The sequence below is a fragment of the Halichoerus grypus genome, chromosome 3 (genome assembly GCF_964656455.1).
Source record: "Halichoerus grypus chromosome 3, mHalGry1.hap1.1, whole genome shotgun sequence".
NCBI lineage: Eukaryota > Metazoa > Chordata > Mammalia > Carnivora > Phocidae > Halichoerus > Halichoerus grypus.
The window spans coordinates 32,072,669-32,089,214 of NC_135714.1; the positions used below are offsets into that span (position 1 = coordinate 32,072,669).

The window sequence follows — 16,546 nt, forward strand, 5'->3', positions numbered from 1 at the left end:
ACACCAAGTAATATTTCTCCTGGATCTATGAGTCAAGCCTGAAGTTATTACAGTCACTAAGAAGCAGAGCAGTGGCCTAGGACTGTTCTAGTCAAGATTTTCAGATCAGCTGCTTTTTAAAGCAGGATTTCCCTGGCGTTTTTCTCTGTAGCACTTGGATGAATTTTCACGGATGGAAATTGGTGACCGTGATTGGGGGGTATTGGTGCAGTAGAGATGATAGGATGAAAGGGAGGCTTTTTATTAAAGGTAAATCTGATTATATGTAAGAAGCGTTTTTAGCTGTGTAGAAAGATCTTATGAATTGTAGCAAATTATGTGCTCAAAATAAATCGCAGAGGAGGTTCTCATTCAGACATCAGAGGATAATGGATACAGACTGATCTAGGACAGCAAGAAAAGAAGGGCATGTTGAAGGCATTTTGTTAGGACCAGGCCCCCAGCCCCCGCCCAGTCTTCATAGTACAGGCATTTGGGGAAGGGAGGATATTTGGATTTTTAAGGAATGACCATCTTGTCACACTGTGGCAGTTAGGTCTTCACAGCTGGGCAGAGATTGAAGACTGTTACTTTGTATCCTGCAGTTAGGGCAATACAGCTCCTAAGAGAAGAAAGAATGTGAACATTCACACACACTTACGCTAGTTATCCATATTACTGAGTTTATCAACATGAAGAAGATGTTTTTGTCTACCTTCTCCTCCATCCTTCCACTGAGTTGGTTTGTCTGTGAAGGGATTGACAAATACTTCAGAAATCTTTCACTACAGAAATAGAGATTTTAGAACAATGATAAGAACAGGGGTTTACAGCTATTGGGAAGAATAATTCTACCTACTTCGTAAGCTCGGTATGAGGATTAAATGAGTTAATAGGAGTGTAGCACTGAAAATAGTGATTGACACATAGTATACCCAGTCAATAAATGATATCCTCATCATCGTCACCATCATTGTACCATCATTGCTCTATTTAACACATTAGGGATTGATGTGAGTGAATAAAAGCACTCAGACAAAAGTGCAACCCTTATGATTTGTATTCGCCCCTGTGGTATCATCACTTCTCAGGAATGTTTCTTGTTTATCAGTTAATCAGTCACAGAGATTGTGTGACAAGGCAATGCTATACAGAACTGGCATCTTCTAAATTAAGTCCCATGGAAGATTTTTCCCCACCTCCATCTTTATCTTTCCCTTGCAGATTTCTCATTTTAACCTTAAACCTCAGGTTCAAATAATTTTGGGAGTAAGATGACTATAAATAAAATAAAACGGGTTTCTTTTCTTCATAATCAGTTCATCATTTAAGTAATATCTCTTTCCTAGGAAGGAGTTTGATTCACATGAAAACACTTGTATGCATTTAGGTCACTCCTGTTGTTTATAGTAGAGGCACAGTGGCTGCTAAGACATAATGGCTTAGACATAAATTAAACTTAAATTGGCTCTTTTTTTTAATTAAAGTTGGCGTGCAGTGTTATTTTAGTTTCAGGTGTACAACATAGTGACTCAACAATTCTATACATTATGCAGTGCTTACCATGAGAATTGTAGTTACTTTGTGTCACCATACAGAGTTATTACAATATTATTGATTCAGCTCAATGTTTTTAAAGCTATTTTCACAGCCAATTAGTTGGATAGTTTTTTGTTTTTTTTTTCTCAAGGCTATTATTTGACATTATTCAGTTTCAACAGACAGGTGAAATTTAATTCTAATAACAATAAGTCATTTAGGGGCACCTGGGTGGCTCAGTCAGTTAAGCGTCTGCCTTCTGCTCAGGTCATGATCCCAGGATCCTGGGATCGAGCCCCGCATCGGGCTCCCTGCTCCGCGGGAAGCCTGCTTCTCCCTCTCCCACTCCCCCTGCTTGTGTTCCCTCTGTCGCTGTGTCTCTCTCTGTCAAATAAACAAATAAAATCTTTAAAAAAAAAAAAAAAAAAAAAATAAGTCATTTAGAGGCAGATTGTCTGATTTCAATTGTTGCTATGGGAACTCAATGAAAATGTATAGCAAAATTCAGTCTTCAATTTAAATAAATCCCTCAGTAATTTCATTTGCTTGGAAACTAATTCCAAATGGAGAAAGGGCATAATGCTAGCAAGTATTTGGTAGCATGATAGCTTTTTATATCACAAAATAGATTTTTTTTAAAGTTTTTATTTTAATGCCAGTTAGTTAACATACAGTGTTATATTAGTTTCAGGTGTACAATATAGTGATTCAACAATTCCATATGTTACCCGGCGCTCATCACAACAACACAAAATAGATTTAAAATCCGAAGTAAGCATAATGCCACATAGTCAATTCAGTTGTCACAATCAGTAAATGGTGCACGTACTTGGAATGTTCACTCATCCTCTATGAATACAGGTAGGAAAGGATGAGGAGTTCCTTCTTGTAATCTGGAAACTTGTTCTCACTCTGACACTCAGTGTGACCTGGCACGAGTCCTTTAACCTCTACCAAAAAGTCTAACTAACGTTGGGTGTATCATTACAAATATTTAATGGCATTATGGATTTGTGAAATAAATATAAGCATTTAGTTTTAAATTTTTGAATTTTGTTTCTCGACCTAGAAAAAACACTGAATTCTGCTAAAATACCCACTGTAAAACCAAATACTTTTGAAAAGCACTTTGTGTTTAACCTTGTGTTCAGTAGTCTTTCCATAAGTTGTTGAGAGACTCAATTTTCACTTAAAATGAATTGTACTAGAATGGAATGGGCATGGTTCTAAAATAGAAAATCAATCAATAATAATAATAATATATATAATCGTCCTTTTCTACTTGATGAATTAATACCATTGCGTTGGTAATGCCATTAATACCATTTGAAAGTAAAGCAGTAGTTATTATATCAGTATGGTGTAAATGTTGATTGTACTATACACTACCTTTGAGCAATTAGAAATGTGTATTATTTTGATTTCTTAGAATCTTACCTAACATTATGTAATAAATGTATTTCCATGTATCGATGTGATCTTTGTTTTTGAAATTTTTAATGCCTGCTTAATAGCCCATTGAGTTACAACCCCCTATAGCTGGACCTTTAGGCTAATTCCCATTTTGTACTATTATAAATAATAATATAGAGAAGCATCATTAGAGAAGCATCAGCTTTTTTTTTTTTCCTCTTGTGAATTATTTATTAAGGATTAAACTGCTAGTAGGATAACTGGGTTGAGAGCTTCAACATTTTTATAGCTCTTGCAATGTGTTACCAGATCGTTTTATAATGTCAGTATACAATTGAGTAGAACAGTTTGCTTGAAGCCAACATTGAGGTTTTATTAAAATATATTTCTGAAAATGATAATCAGTCATTTAAAATAGATACATTTGGGCATCTTTAGCAAATCATGATGAATTGAAGCAATTGAATTTAGTTAATTATTCATGTATGGTTTCCTGTTAAGAATTTCTAAGAAAGGAATGTCAACCCAAGATATATTTTAGATCAGTACCTAATTTGGGTTACTGCAAGCTACAGGGAACATATAATTCTCGTTTTAATGTAGAAGATAGTTGCTGGTAATCCTTATCTCTAGCTCTAATTTAAATGGCCCTACCTATTTCACTTAAACCGTGTATGCTGAGACAGCCACAACACAGTAGGAAGTATAAGAAAAACATTAAGGGACAATATGCGTAGCATTTGCATTTATATTATAGCTAAGTAAACAATCCATGCATTAAGACTTGTAACCTTGCAAACCAGATAGTAAATTTCCCATCTCTTTGGACTGTTTAGCATAATATCCTAGTAAAGATCATTATCTCACAGCTGAAGTCATTTCTGTCTCCCATTTTAAATGATAAGGAGCCTGATTCTAGTATGTGGCTGCAACTGAATTATCTTCAGTCCAAGGTCCTGGAGTCCCAGTGCATTCATTCTATGTCAGTGCTTTTGCTTTGGCTCTTTTTCTTTGAGACCAAAAGAACCTCATACATATATCAGATTCGAAGTTGTTTTTTTTTTCCTTTTTTTTAAATTATGTTATATTAATCACCATACATTACATTGTTAGTTTTTGATGTAGTGTTCCATGATTCATTGTTTGCGTATAACACCCAGTGCTCCATGCAGTACGTGCCCTCTTTAATATCCATCACCAGGCTAACCCATTCGAAGTTTTTAAAACAGACCTAAAATCCTGGGTAGTCTTATGAATTACATTGAAACACTCTTGAAGGCCAATCAGAGCCAGGATAGCCATAAGGATGTAGTCTTCCCAGAAGTCTGAGAAGACTTCTGTGGTACAGAACGGTCTTGGGAAATCCAGCCAGCCTGACTGACAGCCATTTCTGGGTAAGAGAAATAATTTCATGGCTCACCCAGGTATCTGGCTGCACTGTAAGCCAAAGTCTTCAGCAACCACAAATGTAACCTAACTTGGATGTTAGACTATCCTACATCTCAGAGTCTAATTCATTTTTTCTACCCTCTAACTCTCGAAAGACTTGCCAGAACTATTCCCTAACTTGAGTAAAGCAAAACCTAAAAATCCCAGGTCCATTTTTTTTTTTTTTTTTCCTTAAAGATTTTATTTAATTGACAGAGAGAGAGATAGCGAGAGCAGGAACACAAGCAGGGGGAGTGGGAGAGGGAGAAGCAGGCTTCCCGCCGAGCAGGGAGCCCGATGTGGGACTCGATCCCGGGACCCCGGGATCATGACCTGAGCCGAAGGCAGACGCTTAACGACTGAGCCACCCAGGCGCCCATCCCAGGTCCATTTTTAAAGTGTACCAAATGGTAGAAGCACCTGGGTAGCTCAGTTAAGCAGCCAGTTCTCAATTTCAGCCCAGGTTATGATCTCAGGGTCCTGGTATCGAGCCCCACATCAGGCTCTGTGCTCAGCGGGGAGTCCGCTTAAGGATTTCTCTCTCTCTCTCCCTCTGCCCCTCGCCCCACCCCCACTCACATGTTCTCTCTCTCTCTCAAATAAACAAATCTCTTAAAAAAATAAAATAGAATGTACGAAATGGTAAAATTTAATTCTACTGATACGGAGACTTACAGTGTCACAACATAATGGCAGTTTAAATGTTATTTTATACTGTGTTTCTTTCCTAATAAACAGTAATGCTATGGTAAGGAAGGTCTCAAGTATAAACTGTGTTTTGGCATCTAATTCAAATGTGTTTATTTTCTCTTAAACTGATGCGCTGAAGGAACAATATTGTTGATGTGCTGCTTTTTCCCCTCTAGGAACATTTCATGGAAGTAATTCGAAACCAGGAATTTGTATTATTACCAGCCAATGAAATCGCAAAGCTCTTGGCAAGTGATGACATGAACATTCCTAACGAGGAGACAATACTGAATGCACTTCTTACTTGGGTCCGTCATGATCTAGAACAGAGACGGAAAGATCTCAGTAAACTTTTGGCTTATATTAGGCTACCTCTTCTTGCACCACAGGTAAACTGTTTTTGATTATTTAAAATCCGTATCCTAATTTCAACAACATTTGGGTATTGATTTTATGCTAATCATGTTAAAATGTACGTGAATATAGGTTTTTTCCTTTGGCTCTTCTTTCCGATAAGGTTATTTTACATATTTGATGAAATGTGTAGGTGAAAAGATACTTAGCTAAAAAAAACTTCTGCTTGTGTTTTCGACCCAGAAGTTCTCACTACCTAAATTGCATTAATTAAATAACATTGTTGCTTCGGGGTTAATAATTTTATTTGACTCAGTTTACAAACCTATTCTAGCTATTGAAGAATTAGTAAAGCTGCGGATGAAAGTAGCAGTGAATACCAGGAGCCAGAAATTTAGATTAATTCATTTGCTTCGTGTTTATTAAGTATCCACTAAATGCTGGATTCTGGTGATACATAAACTGAGGCATGGTAAGAGTTCCTGCTCTGACATCTTAAAACTCTGTGTCTTGGCATATTCACACACCCCAGTCTTTTAATCTGTCAGGTGGAGATGACATCCTCTTTGACTATCTCACAGGATTATTATAAAGATGAGAAAAGTGCTCTGTAACATCAAATGTGCTACAAATAATCATGGTAGGATTATCAGCATTCTTTTAGAATTGAGAGCTATCTAGTTAGTGTATTCAAGGCAATCAGTCGGAACACATTTGCACGCGTAGTTTCCCCCTTGTACAGTTCTAACTGGGATGTATAGCAGTCCCTCCTTATCTGCAGTTTTGCCTTCCACGGTGTCAGTTACCCGCGGTCAGCCATGGTCAGGAAGCACATGGTCCTCCTGACCTCTTGTCGGAAGGGCAGCAGTATCCTTCCACACATCACAGGGCCTGCGTCACTCACCTCACTTCATCTCATCACGTAGGCGTCTTATTATCTCATCATCACAAGAGGAAGGAAAGCGTGAGAAAGACCACATTCACATAACTTTTATTACAGTTTAATTGTCCTGTGTTATTAGTCGCTGTTCTCTTACTATGCCTAACTTTTAAATATAAACTTGATCATAGGTATGTATGTATAGAAAAAAAACATGATATATATAGGGTTCGGTACTATTTCCGGTTTCAGGCATCCACTGAGGGTCTTGGAACATAAAGGAGACTTAATGTACAATAATTTCCTCTGCTGCTTAGCTGGAAGGCTTGAATAGAGAAAGAGGCCTTGAAAGTGAAGAAAGAATGAGCTGTGACTGCTCGAGGGCAGATGTTTGTTGTTCAAGTGCCATAAATTTTATCTTATTTGTATTTATCTTGAGCATTATGTATTATTTCCAGCAGTTGTTAGCAGAAGGTGTTGTTCGCTCTCAACCTTATAGAGACAAGAAGTAGTGCTGATGCTTTATAAGAAAGATGTCCTCTTCAGAGGTAGCATGTTATGTGAATTCATAGACATGAAACTGCACGAATTGATGCCAATTCAGGAAAAATAACATTGTAAAACGTTTCCCTTGAAATCAGATTTAAAGAAGAAAGTTACATTTTACTGGTACTTAGCAGAAGTTATTTTTCTTATCCTTTTCTAGGTTAAAGAAAATAAAATGTGAAAAATCCTAGTAGACTTTGAAAAGAATCTGTGCGATTAAGTAACCTGACGATTGACTTCAGTCCTGCAGTTTCAAATATTTATGATACTATGTTTGCATGATTCCGAGAGACGTTTAACACTTCTCTTATCCAGGATACTGCTGATAATCATAACCATAAGATCTTAGAGTTGAAAGGCAATCATTTAGCCTGACACCTATTGTACAAATGAAGTAACAGACCAAAAAAGGAAAACCATATGCTCAAGATCATAAAACGATTGCATAAATTTCTGTCCTTCTACATTGTAGTTTTATTTGCCTTTGCTACTTGGCTAACATCATAGAGCTAATAAGAGACAGAGGGAGAACTTGAACCCAAGTTAAGTTCTGTGCCTTTTTCACTGAACCAGTCAGCCCCCTGAACATACCATGTGTAAAACTGCTGGGTCAGGGGAGGTATATCAAGTGGAGGAAGAAATAGATTAAAAAATAAATTTGTAAAAAAATAAATAAATAAAACAAATTTGTGACTACAATATAATGAGAAGAAGGCAATGACAGGTATATGAACATGGCATTATGAAAGTAACTGGAGTAGCCTGCCCGGGCTGATGGTGGGGAATCTGGGAGAACTTTCTCAAGTGTCACTCGGTCTACATCCTGAGTAGCTACCCCGCAGAGGGGGCATGATAGCCCAGGAGAGATAGGGGATTATACCTAGTTATGGTGTCATGAGCAAATGTGTCATGCTCTGGAATTTGAAGAGAGCTCACATGGCTTGAGTGCAGACATAAAAGGGCAGTATGGAGAGACAAAGAATCTCTAGTGACGCCAGGGAGTTTGCATTTTATCCCCAAAGCAGTGAGGAAGCACTAAAGAATTTTAAGCAGGGAATGGCATAATTATCATTTTATTTAGGAAGATCCTCTAACTGCATTGTGGAGATTGGATTGGAGCGATCAAAGTAGAAATCCATTAGGAAGACTATTGGATTCAGACAAGTGAATTAGGTGCTCTCGGGCAGAGCAGGTAGAGAAATTACCAGGCTCAAGAGCTATTTAGGAAGTAGAACTGATACAACTTAATGACCCATTGAAAGGTGCGGGGTACCAAAGAAAGAGGGATCCAGAATGATTCTGATTTGTGCAATGAGATTAAGGAAGGCGCTGTCCATTAAGGCAAAGAATACAGGAGGAAGAGCTAATTTCAAGGTGGGAAGAAAATGGAAGAATCACGTTCCCAGAGCTTCTTGGTACCTTTAGTCCTCTTGGAGCCTAGGAAGAAGTTTTGAAAATTTCTTATTTAGGTTGTCGTAGCCAAAAGGAAGAGAATGACTTGGCCAAAGAGAACACAAGGGCACTAGGGGTGGAACCCTCAGAAATAGTAGTATATAGTGGTAGTTCCTAAACCTGCCTAAATAACTCAAGTGCTCTTAAAAAGAGATTCCATGTTAAGGAGGAGGAAATTTTAACAGCATCGGATATTACAGAGGAGACAGTTAAGGACAGAAGATCCACTGGATTAGCCCATTTATTCTCAAAGTGTGGCCCCCAGCTCTAGGATCAGCACCGCCTGGAAAGTTGTGTAAAATGCAAATTATTGGCCCCATTCTACAGCTACAGGATCTGAGACTCTGGTGGTGGGGCCCAGCAGATTGTGCTTTCATATGCCTGCAAGTGGATTTGAAGCACACTCAAGTTTGGGAACCAGATCTTAGCAGATGAGTAGTGGTGACTGATGGAAACCGCATTGCCCTGTATGATTCAAATAAGTTACTTCATCTCTCTGAGCCATGTTTTTTTTCCTGCAAAGATAATACCATGTTGCACTATTGTGACGCTTAGAGATACTAGTAGGGGTGTTTTTTTTTCTTTCCTTGTTAAAAGTGAAAGGCACGGTTGCAAAATGATAGTTATCAAGTGATGAAGTTTGGAAGTAGACTCTCAAATCATCAAGAAAACGTTGGATTGTATTCTGTACGTTTTATTGTAAAAGGTAGGACAATATGACAATTATTTAAATTGTCCAAAGAGTATCAAATAATAACAAATGACTAGTATTAAATGGCCATCAGGCCCAGTTACCTAAAGAATGTACTTTTGTAAATAGGTGAAGGGGATTAAGAATACACTTATTATGATGAGCACTGAGTAATCTATAGAGTTGTCAAATCACTATATTGTACACCTGAAACTAACATAACACTGTATGTTAACTATACTGGAATTAAAATAAATAAAATTTTAAAAAACAATAAATAAAATTTTTAAAAAGAATCCACTTTTGTGAAATAGTTCCTTCCTCAGTGAACTTTTACCCTACTCTGTTAATATGAAACACTATTCAGTCTAGCTAGAAGGGATGAAATTTACATATGTAGTAATTTTATTATAGTGTATATTGTAGTGTAGATCCTTAAAATGACCTAAGATATAATATATGTAATTATAATCCTCTACCAACTGATCATTTAGTGTGGTTGGTTGTGGTGACTTTTTTTTAACTCTGAATAATCCAGAGGATACATGGTTGCGGTTTTTTGTTTTACCTTTGAATGCGTTATAAGCTTTTCTGTTTGATCAAATTTTAAACAATGTGAATAGGAATACTAGGACAGATGTACATTATTTAAAATATTTTGACACCTAAATTCTTAAAGGTCCCAATGGTTAGCTTGTGTTATAAGTATCTTGGTCTTCACTCTTCTGTTCTCAATTTTCATTACTATTTTCTACTGAAAGTCAAAAATATAAAATGAGCCAGTATTTACCTTTACCATTCTTTGAGTTTACGTGTTTTTGATACCAATACATTTTTAAAGCCTATAGAATTCAGAAATCATTCACATTCTATTTTTTTACTTTAAGTAGTATTGGAGGGGGCAGTTTTAGAGAAGTAGTCATATGGAGATCAAGTATGTGAGTGAAGATAAAAATGTACACATTGAAAATGTTTCGTCTTTTTTCTAAATGCCTTCATTTAAGTAATTTGTCATTATCTAATGGCAGAGAAGGCACATAGTGTTCATCTAAAATGCAGAGTATTCAAGAGTCTGTAATTTTTAGTTCTCTTTCATTGCCTTCTGAATGATTTTTCAAGTGATTTCTGGTACTTCCCATTTGATTAATCTGATACATGGATTAATGGCTTTATATTCCCTTCTATTACTCTCATCTCTCAACTTAAATATGATTAATCTCATTTATTCATAACGTATAGAGACTCTTAGCATGTTTAAGAATATTTTTTACTTCAGGACACCTGGGTGGCTCAGTCAGTTAAGCGTCTGCCTTTGGCTCAGGTCATGATCCCAGGGTCCTGGGATTGAGTCCCATATGGGGCTCCCTGCTCAGCTTGGTGGGGGGGAGTCTGCTTCTCCCTCTGCTCCTCCTCCCACTCGTTCTCTCAATCTCTCTCTCTCTCTCAAATAAATAAATAAAATCTTTAAAAAAAGAAAGAATATATTTTACTTCAAATTGCAGTAACTGTTAAGTCTCCCAAGACTTTACTTTCTACAATTTTTCACATTTATTTCTATTTACAAAGGACTAAAGTAATTATATATAACAGAAGTAATATAAACATTAAGATCAATCTGAATGAGCCAACTCGGTGCATATTCGGTAATGGTTTCTGTAGCAAGTATAACTATATTTTGTGTGCATAGAAAAAATACAGAATAATTAATACCATAATTTATACTCTGGCATAGGTCCTAAGACTTACGTCTTAATTTGGCTTTTTTGCTGTTAGCATGCTGTTCTCAGTTTCCAAATGCCACAAACTTTTTTTTATAGTGACTTTTGTTACAGACTCTTCCATTATCAAAATATGAACATATTCTCAACATTATTACTCATTTGCATTTGCAAAGTAAAACTGCATTCCCCACCCATTCAAATGGCTAAAATAAAAGGAGGTAGTAACAATTGTTAGGGAGAATGTGGAGGAACAGGAACCTCATATATTGCTGGTGGTAACACAAAATGATGCAGCTACTTGGAAAACAGTTTGGCAGTTTCTTAAAAAGTTAACATGTATTTACCATATGACCCAGCAATTCTATTTCTAGGTATCTACCCAAGAGAAATGAAAACATTTATTGGCATAAAGACCTGCATGCAAATGTTCTTAGCAGCTTTATTTGTAACAGCCAAAAACTGGAAATAATCTGTATCCATCAACTGTGAACAGATAGACAAAATGTGGTACATCCATAAACGGAATATTATTTAGCAATAAAAAGAAATGAAGTAGTAAGGAACACTCATGCACTGTTTGTGGGAATATAAATTGGCATAGCCACTGTGGAAAACAGTATGGAGGTTCTTCAGAACATTAAAAATAGAAATACCATATGATCTAATAATTCCACTGCTGGATATTTACCCAAAGAAAACAACACTTATTCAAAAAGATACATACACCCCTGTGTTTATTGCAGCATTACTTACAATAGCTAAGATAAGGACGCAACCCGTGTGTCCATCAATAGATGAGTGGATAAAGAATATGTGGTATACACACACACACACACACACAGGAATATTATTCAGCCATAAAAATGGATGAGATCTAGAGGGGAGGGGGGTGGGGGGATGGGTTAGCCCAGCGATGGGTATTAAAGAGGGCACGTTCTCCATGGAGCACTGGGTGTTGTACGAAAACAATGAATCATGGAACACTACATCAAAAACTAATGTTGTAATGTATGATGATTAACATAACATAATAATAATTAAAAAAAAATGGATGAGATCTTGTCATTTGTGCCAACATGGATAGGCCTAGAAGGTATTATGCTAAGTGAAAGAAGTCAGACAGAGAAAGACAAATGCCATTGATTTAACTTATATGTGGAATCTAAAAACAAACCAAGCAAGAAACAGAGCCATAAATACAGAGAACAAACTGATGGTTGCTAGAGCAGTGGGGGTGGGGGATTGGCAAAATGGATGAAGAGGAGGGAGAGAGACAGGCTTCCAGTATGGAATAAATAAGTCATGGGTATAAAAGCTATAACAGGGAATGTAGTGAATGGTATTGTAATAGTGTTGTACAGTGACATGGTGTGCATACACTTGAGGTGAGCATAGCATAATATACAGAGTTGTTGAATCACTATGTTGTGCACCTGAAACTAATGTAACCTTGTGTGCCAACTACAATAAAAAACTGCTTTGGGCGCCTGGGTGGCTCAGTCGGTTAAGCGTCTGCCTTCAACTCGGGTCGTGATCCCGGGGTCCTGGGATCGAGTCCCGCGTCGGGCTCGCTGCTGAGTGGGGAGTCTGCTTCTCCCTCTGCCTGCCGCTCGCTCTCTCTGACAAGTAAATAAATGAAATCTTTGAAAAAAAATAGAATACCTGCATTTTAAAAAAAATAACATTAAAAAATGTTTTAATAAAATAAATGAGGTACTGATACATGCTACACATAGATGAACCTCAAAAACACACTAAAGGAAAAAAGCAAGACACAAGAGACCACATATTATATGACTTTATATAAACATCAAAAAAAAAAAACAAAAACGCAAATCTATAGAGACAGATAAGCACATGGGACAGGAGATGGGAACAGAGATTAAACAGCAAACCGCACGTGAGATCTAGGTGGGGTGATGAAAATGTTCCAAAGCTGTTTATGGTAATGGTTGCACAACTTGGCAAATTTGCTAAAAACCACTGAATTGTATACTTCAAATGGTGAATTATATGATATGTAAAATATACCTTATATTATCAAATATGATCCTGCAGTATATCAAAAGAATGATACACTATGACCGGGAATATTTTTTCCAGGAATATAAGAATGATTATCAGGAAATCTGTCAAGATAATTATTATATCAGTAACTTAAAAGAGAAAAAGCCATATGATCATATCACTAGATGTATAAAAGGCATTTGGAAAAAATGTAGGAACCATTCTTAGTTTTAAAACTCTGAAGTAAAATAGGGAGAAAAGAAAAGAGCCCAAATACAATAAAGATGGATTACTAATTGCTATAGCAACTTTCATCCTAGTCAAACACTAAAACCATACCAATTCAAACCAGAAATGGGTACTCTGTATCACCCTGATTATTTAACCATTGCTTTGAATGTTTTAGCAATTCTAATAATAAAATAAAAAATAAAATAAAAATGAAGTAATTGGCATACACATTAGAAAGAGATGTCAACTATATCCCTCTTTGGTGGTGATTATGATTGTATGCCTAATAACTATAGTTTTATAAAGGAATGTGGTAAAATAGTAGATTATAGGTATACAATAATCAAAAGATTTTTCTCTCCAAAATATGGGCAAAATGAAAATTTAAAAATCCATTCCCAATAGCAATAAAAATAATAAAATGTGTAATATGTATATTAAATACGTTTATTTAATAAAAGAAAGGCATATAACCTATATGAAGAAAGGTATATAAATGGAAAGGCTTCCTGAAAAGAAAGACTTAATATCATAAAAATGTAAATTCTTCCGAAATTAATAAATAATTTAATGCAGTTCATATTAGCATTCCAACAGGATCAAGTTGGTGAAAGGGAATTAGATAAATTTATCTTTAGCTTATATGGAAAGTAAAGCCTCAAAAATAGCCAAGAACCCTATGAAAATGAACAGGATAGATTTCTATCAAAAAATCAGAATATGCTGGGATGCCTGGGTGGCTCAGATGGTTAAGCATCTGCCTTCAGCTCAGGTCATGATCCCAGGGTCCTGGGATCCGGTCCCACATCGGGCTCCCTGTCAGAGGGGAGCCTGCTTCTCCCTCTGCCGGCTGCACCCCCTGCTTGTACACGCGCACTCGCTCGCTCTCTGACAAATAAATAAAATCTTTTAAAAAATGAGAATATGCTATCAAGACACTAAAAAATGTGGTATTAGAATAGGAATAGACAAAAAGGTCAATGGAAAAGAATAGTCAGAAAACAGGTCTCCTGTATCCTGAGTTGTATTTATAAGAATATGATATATAACCAAAGTTCAATTCACTTGGAAATGGAGGAGATTGTTTAATAAATGGTGCTGGTACAAAATTGGCCATCTACCTTGAAGAAATTAAAATATTCCTCAGCTCATACTCTATTTATAAATTAATTTCACATGGATCAATAACCTGAATAAAAGAAATACAGCAAAAAGAGGTAGGGAGGTGGATGGAGAAACAAACACAAAAGGAAAAGAAATTCTTTTTTTTTTTTGTATTTTTTATTTAACATAATATATTATTAGTTTTGGAGTTCAGTGATTCATCAGTCTTATATAACACCCAGTACTCATTACATCATGTGCCCTCCTTAATGTCCATCACCCAGTTACCCCAGCCCCCCACTCCACTCCCCTCCAGCAACCTTCAGTTTGTTTCCTATGATTAAGAGTCTCTTATGGTTTGTCTCCCTCTCTGATTTTGTCTTCTTTTATTTTTCCCTCCCTTCCCCTATGATTCTCTGTCTTGTTTCTTATATTCTACATATGAGCAAGATCATATGATAATTGTCTTTCTCTGATGACTTATTTCACTTAGCATAATACCCTCTAGTTCCATCCACATTGTGGCAAATGGCAAGATTTCATTTTTTTTGATGACTGAGTAATATTCCATTGTATATATATGCCATATCTTCTTTATCCATTCATCTGTTGATGGACATCTGGGCTCTTTCCATAGTTTGGCTATTGTGGACATTGCTGCTATAAACATTGGGGTGCAGGTGCCGCTTTAGGTCACTACATTTGTATCTTTGGGGTAAATACCTAGTAGTGCAATAGCTGGGTCATAGGGTAGCTCTATTTTCAACTTCTTGAGGAACCTCCATACTGTTTTCCAGAGTGGCTGTACCAGCTTTGCATTCCCACCAACAGTGTAGGAGGGTTCCCCTTTCTCTGCATCTTCGCCAACATCTGTTGTTTCCTGACTTGTTAATTTTAGCCATTCTGACCAGTGTGAGGTGGTATCTTATTGTGGTTTTGATTTGTACTTCCCTCACACCAAGTGGTGTTGAGCATTTTTTCATGTGTCTGTTGGCCATTTGTATGTCTTCTTTGGAGAAATGTCTGTTCATGTCTTCTGCCCATTTCTTGATTGGATTATTTGTTCTTTGGGTGTTGAGTTTGATAAGTTCTTTATAGATTTTGGATACTAGCCCTTTATCTGGTAAGACAAGAAAATAATTTTTTAAAAGGCAGGATGAAACCATATCTATACTTTTGCATAAAATTATATAAATTTTAAAAATCAGTTTCAGTGAAGCACAAGGGATTTAAATTCTTTCAGGATAATCATCATTTAGAGTTCTTTGCCCCTTAAGAAACTGGTAAGTTTTTGCTGTTGTTGTTTTTTTATTTTTTAGAGGTGGGGAGGGGCAGGCGAAAAGGGGGAGAGAGAATCTCAAGCAGACTCCCCGCCCAGCACAGAGCCCATCTCAAAGCTTGATCTCATGACTCTGTTGTGATCATGACCTGAGCCAAAATCAAGAGTCAGATGCTTAACCACTGAGTCACCCAGGCACCCCTGCTGTTGTTCTTTGAGCTCTGTTTAGATAGGTCAGGTAAATGCAGTCTAATTAGTCAACTTTTATTTATAATTACTCTTTTTCAATTAAAATCATTTCTAATTTAAAAAGTAAAAATGACTTATTGTAGAAAATCTAGACAATATAGAAAAGCAGTAAAAAAGATTATTTAAGAAGCACCATTTCTCTACTCCCCAGAGATAAGCACTATTTCAGGTTTCAGAGTATACCACTGATCCTCTTCAGTTTATATTTTTCAATGAAATTTAAAATGTAAATCTTGTAAATATTGCATATTTTAGTTAAAAATAGGTGTCCAGACTTGGATTTTTTTTTTAAATGAGATGCTTTCCATTTGTAAACTATGTTTTCTTTTAATTACTATTTTCTTGCTCATTCAGCATACATACTCACTATTCTTTTCTAGTTCCTGGCAGACATGGAAAATAATGCACTTTTTCGGGATGATATAGAATGTCAGAAACTTATTATGGAAGCAATGAAGTACCATTTATTACCAGAGAGACGACCCATGTTACAAAGCCCTCGGACAAAACCTAGAAAGTCAACGGTTGGAACATTATTTGCAGTTGGGGGAATGGATTCAACAAAAGGTATTAAATAATCTTTTGGGGGGGGGGAAACAGGGCGGAGGGAGGGAAGGAATTTTAATTAGTAACACACATGGCCAGAAAGCTCTTTAGAGAAATGGCTGGTTCCAGGACTGGAAAAATACCAGGTAGTCGCAGAACATCTTATAGTGCCAGAAAGTAAGGAAGTGCTCAAAGAATAATGGAGACAGTTCAAGGGACAGAAGAGGCCGTTTGTAGGCACCACCACTGTCCAAATCTGGGATAATTTCAACACCAAAATAAATAATGATAAAAGATGATCATTTATTAAATCAATAAGTATTCATGAGTCCACACTGATACAAATAAAGACAGGGCAGTGCATCAGCTTGAATTTCTTCTGCTGTAAGGGACATAATAGGAACAAACAATAAGATCCAAAATAAAGTCTGTAGATT

At 36.5% G+C, this 16,546-nt stretch overlaps 1 protein-coding gene across 4 annotated transcripts in view; it reads left to right on the forward strand.

The window, feature by feature from the left end:
* Positions 1-16,546, forward strand: part of KLHL5 (kelch like family member 5) — an 85,401-nt gene that overhangs the window by 36,836 nt on the left and 32,019 nt on the right. For all 4 annotated transcript variants that reach the window (XM_036112324.2, XM_036112317.2, XM_036112298.2 and 1 more), the window contains 2 exons: positions 5,226-5,438; positions 15,944-16,130. In XM_036112324.2, coding sequence (XP_035968217.1) covers positions 5,226-5,438; positions 15,944-16,130 — 400 coding nt within the window. The remainder of the gene's footprint in view (positions 1-5,225; positions 5,439-15,943; positions 16,131-16,546) is intronic.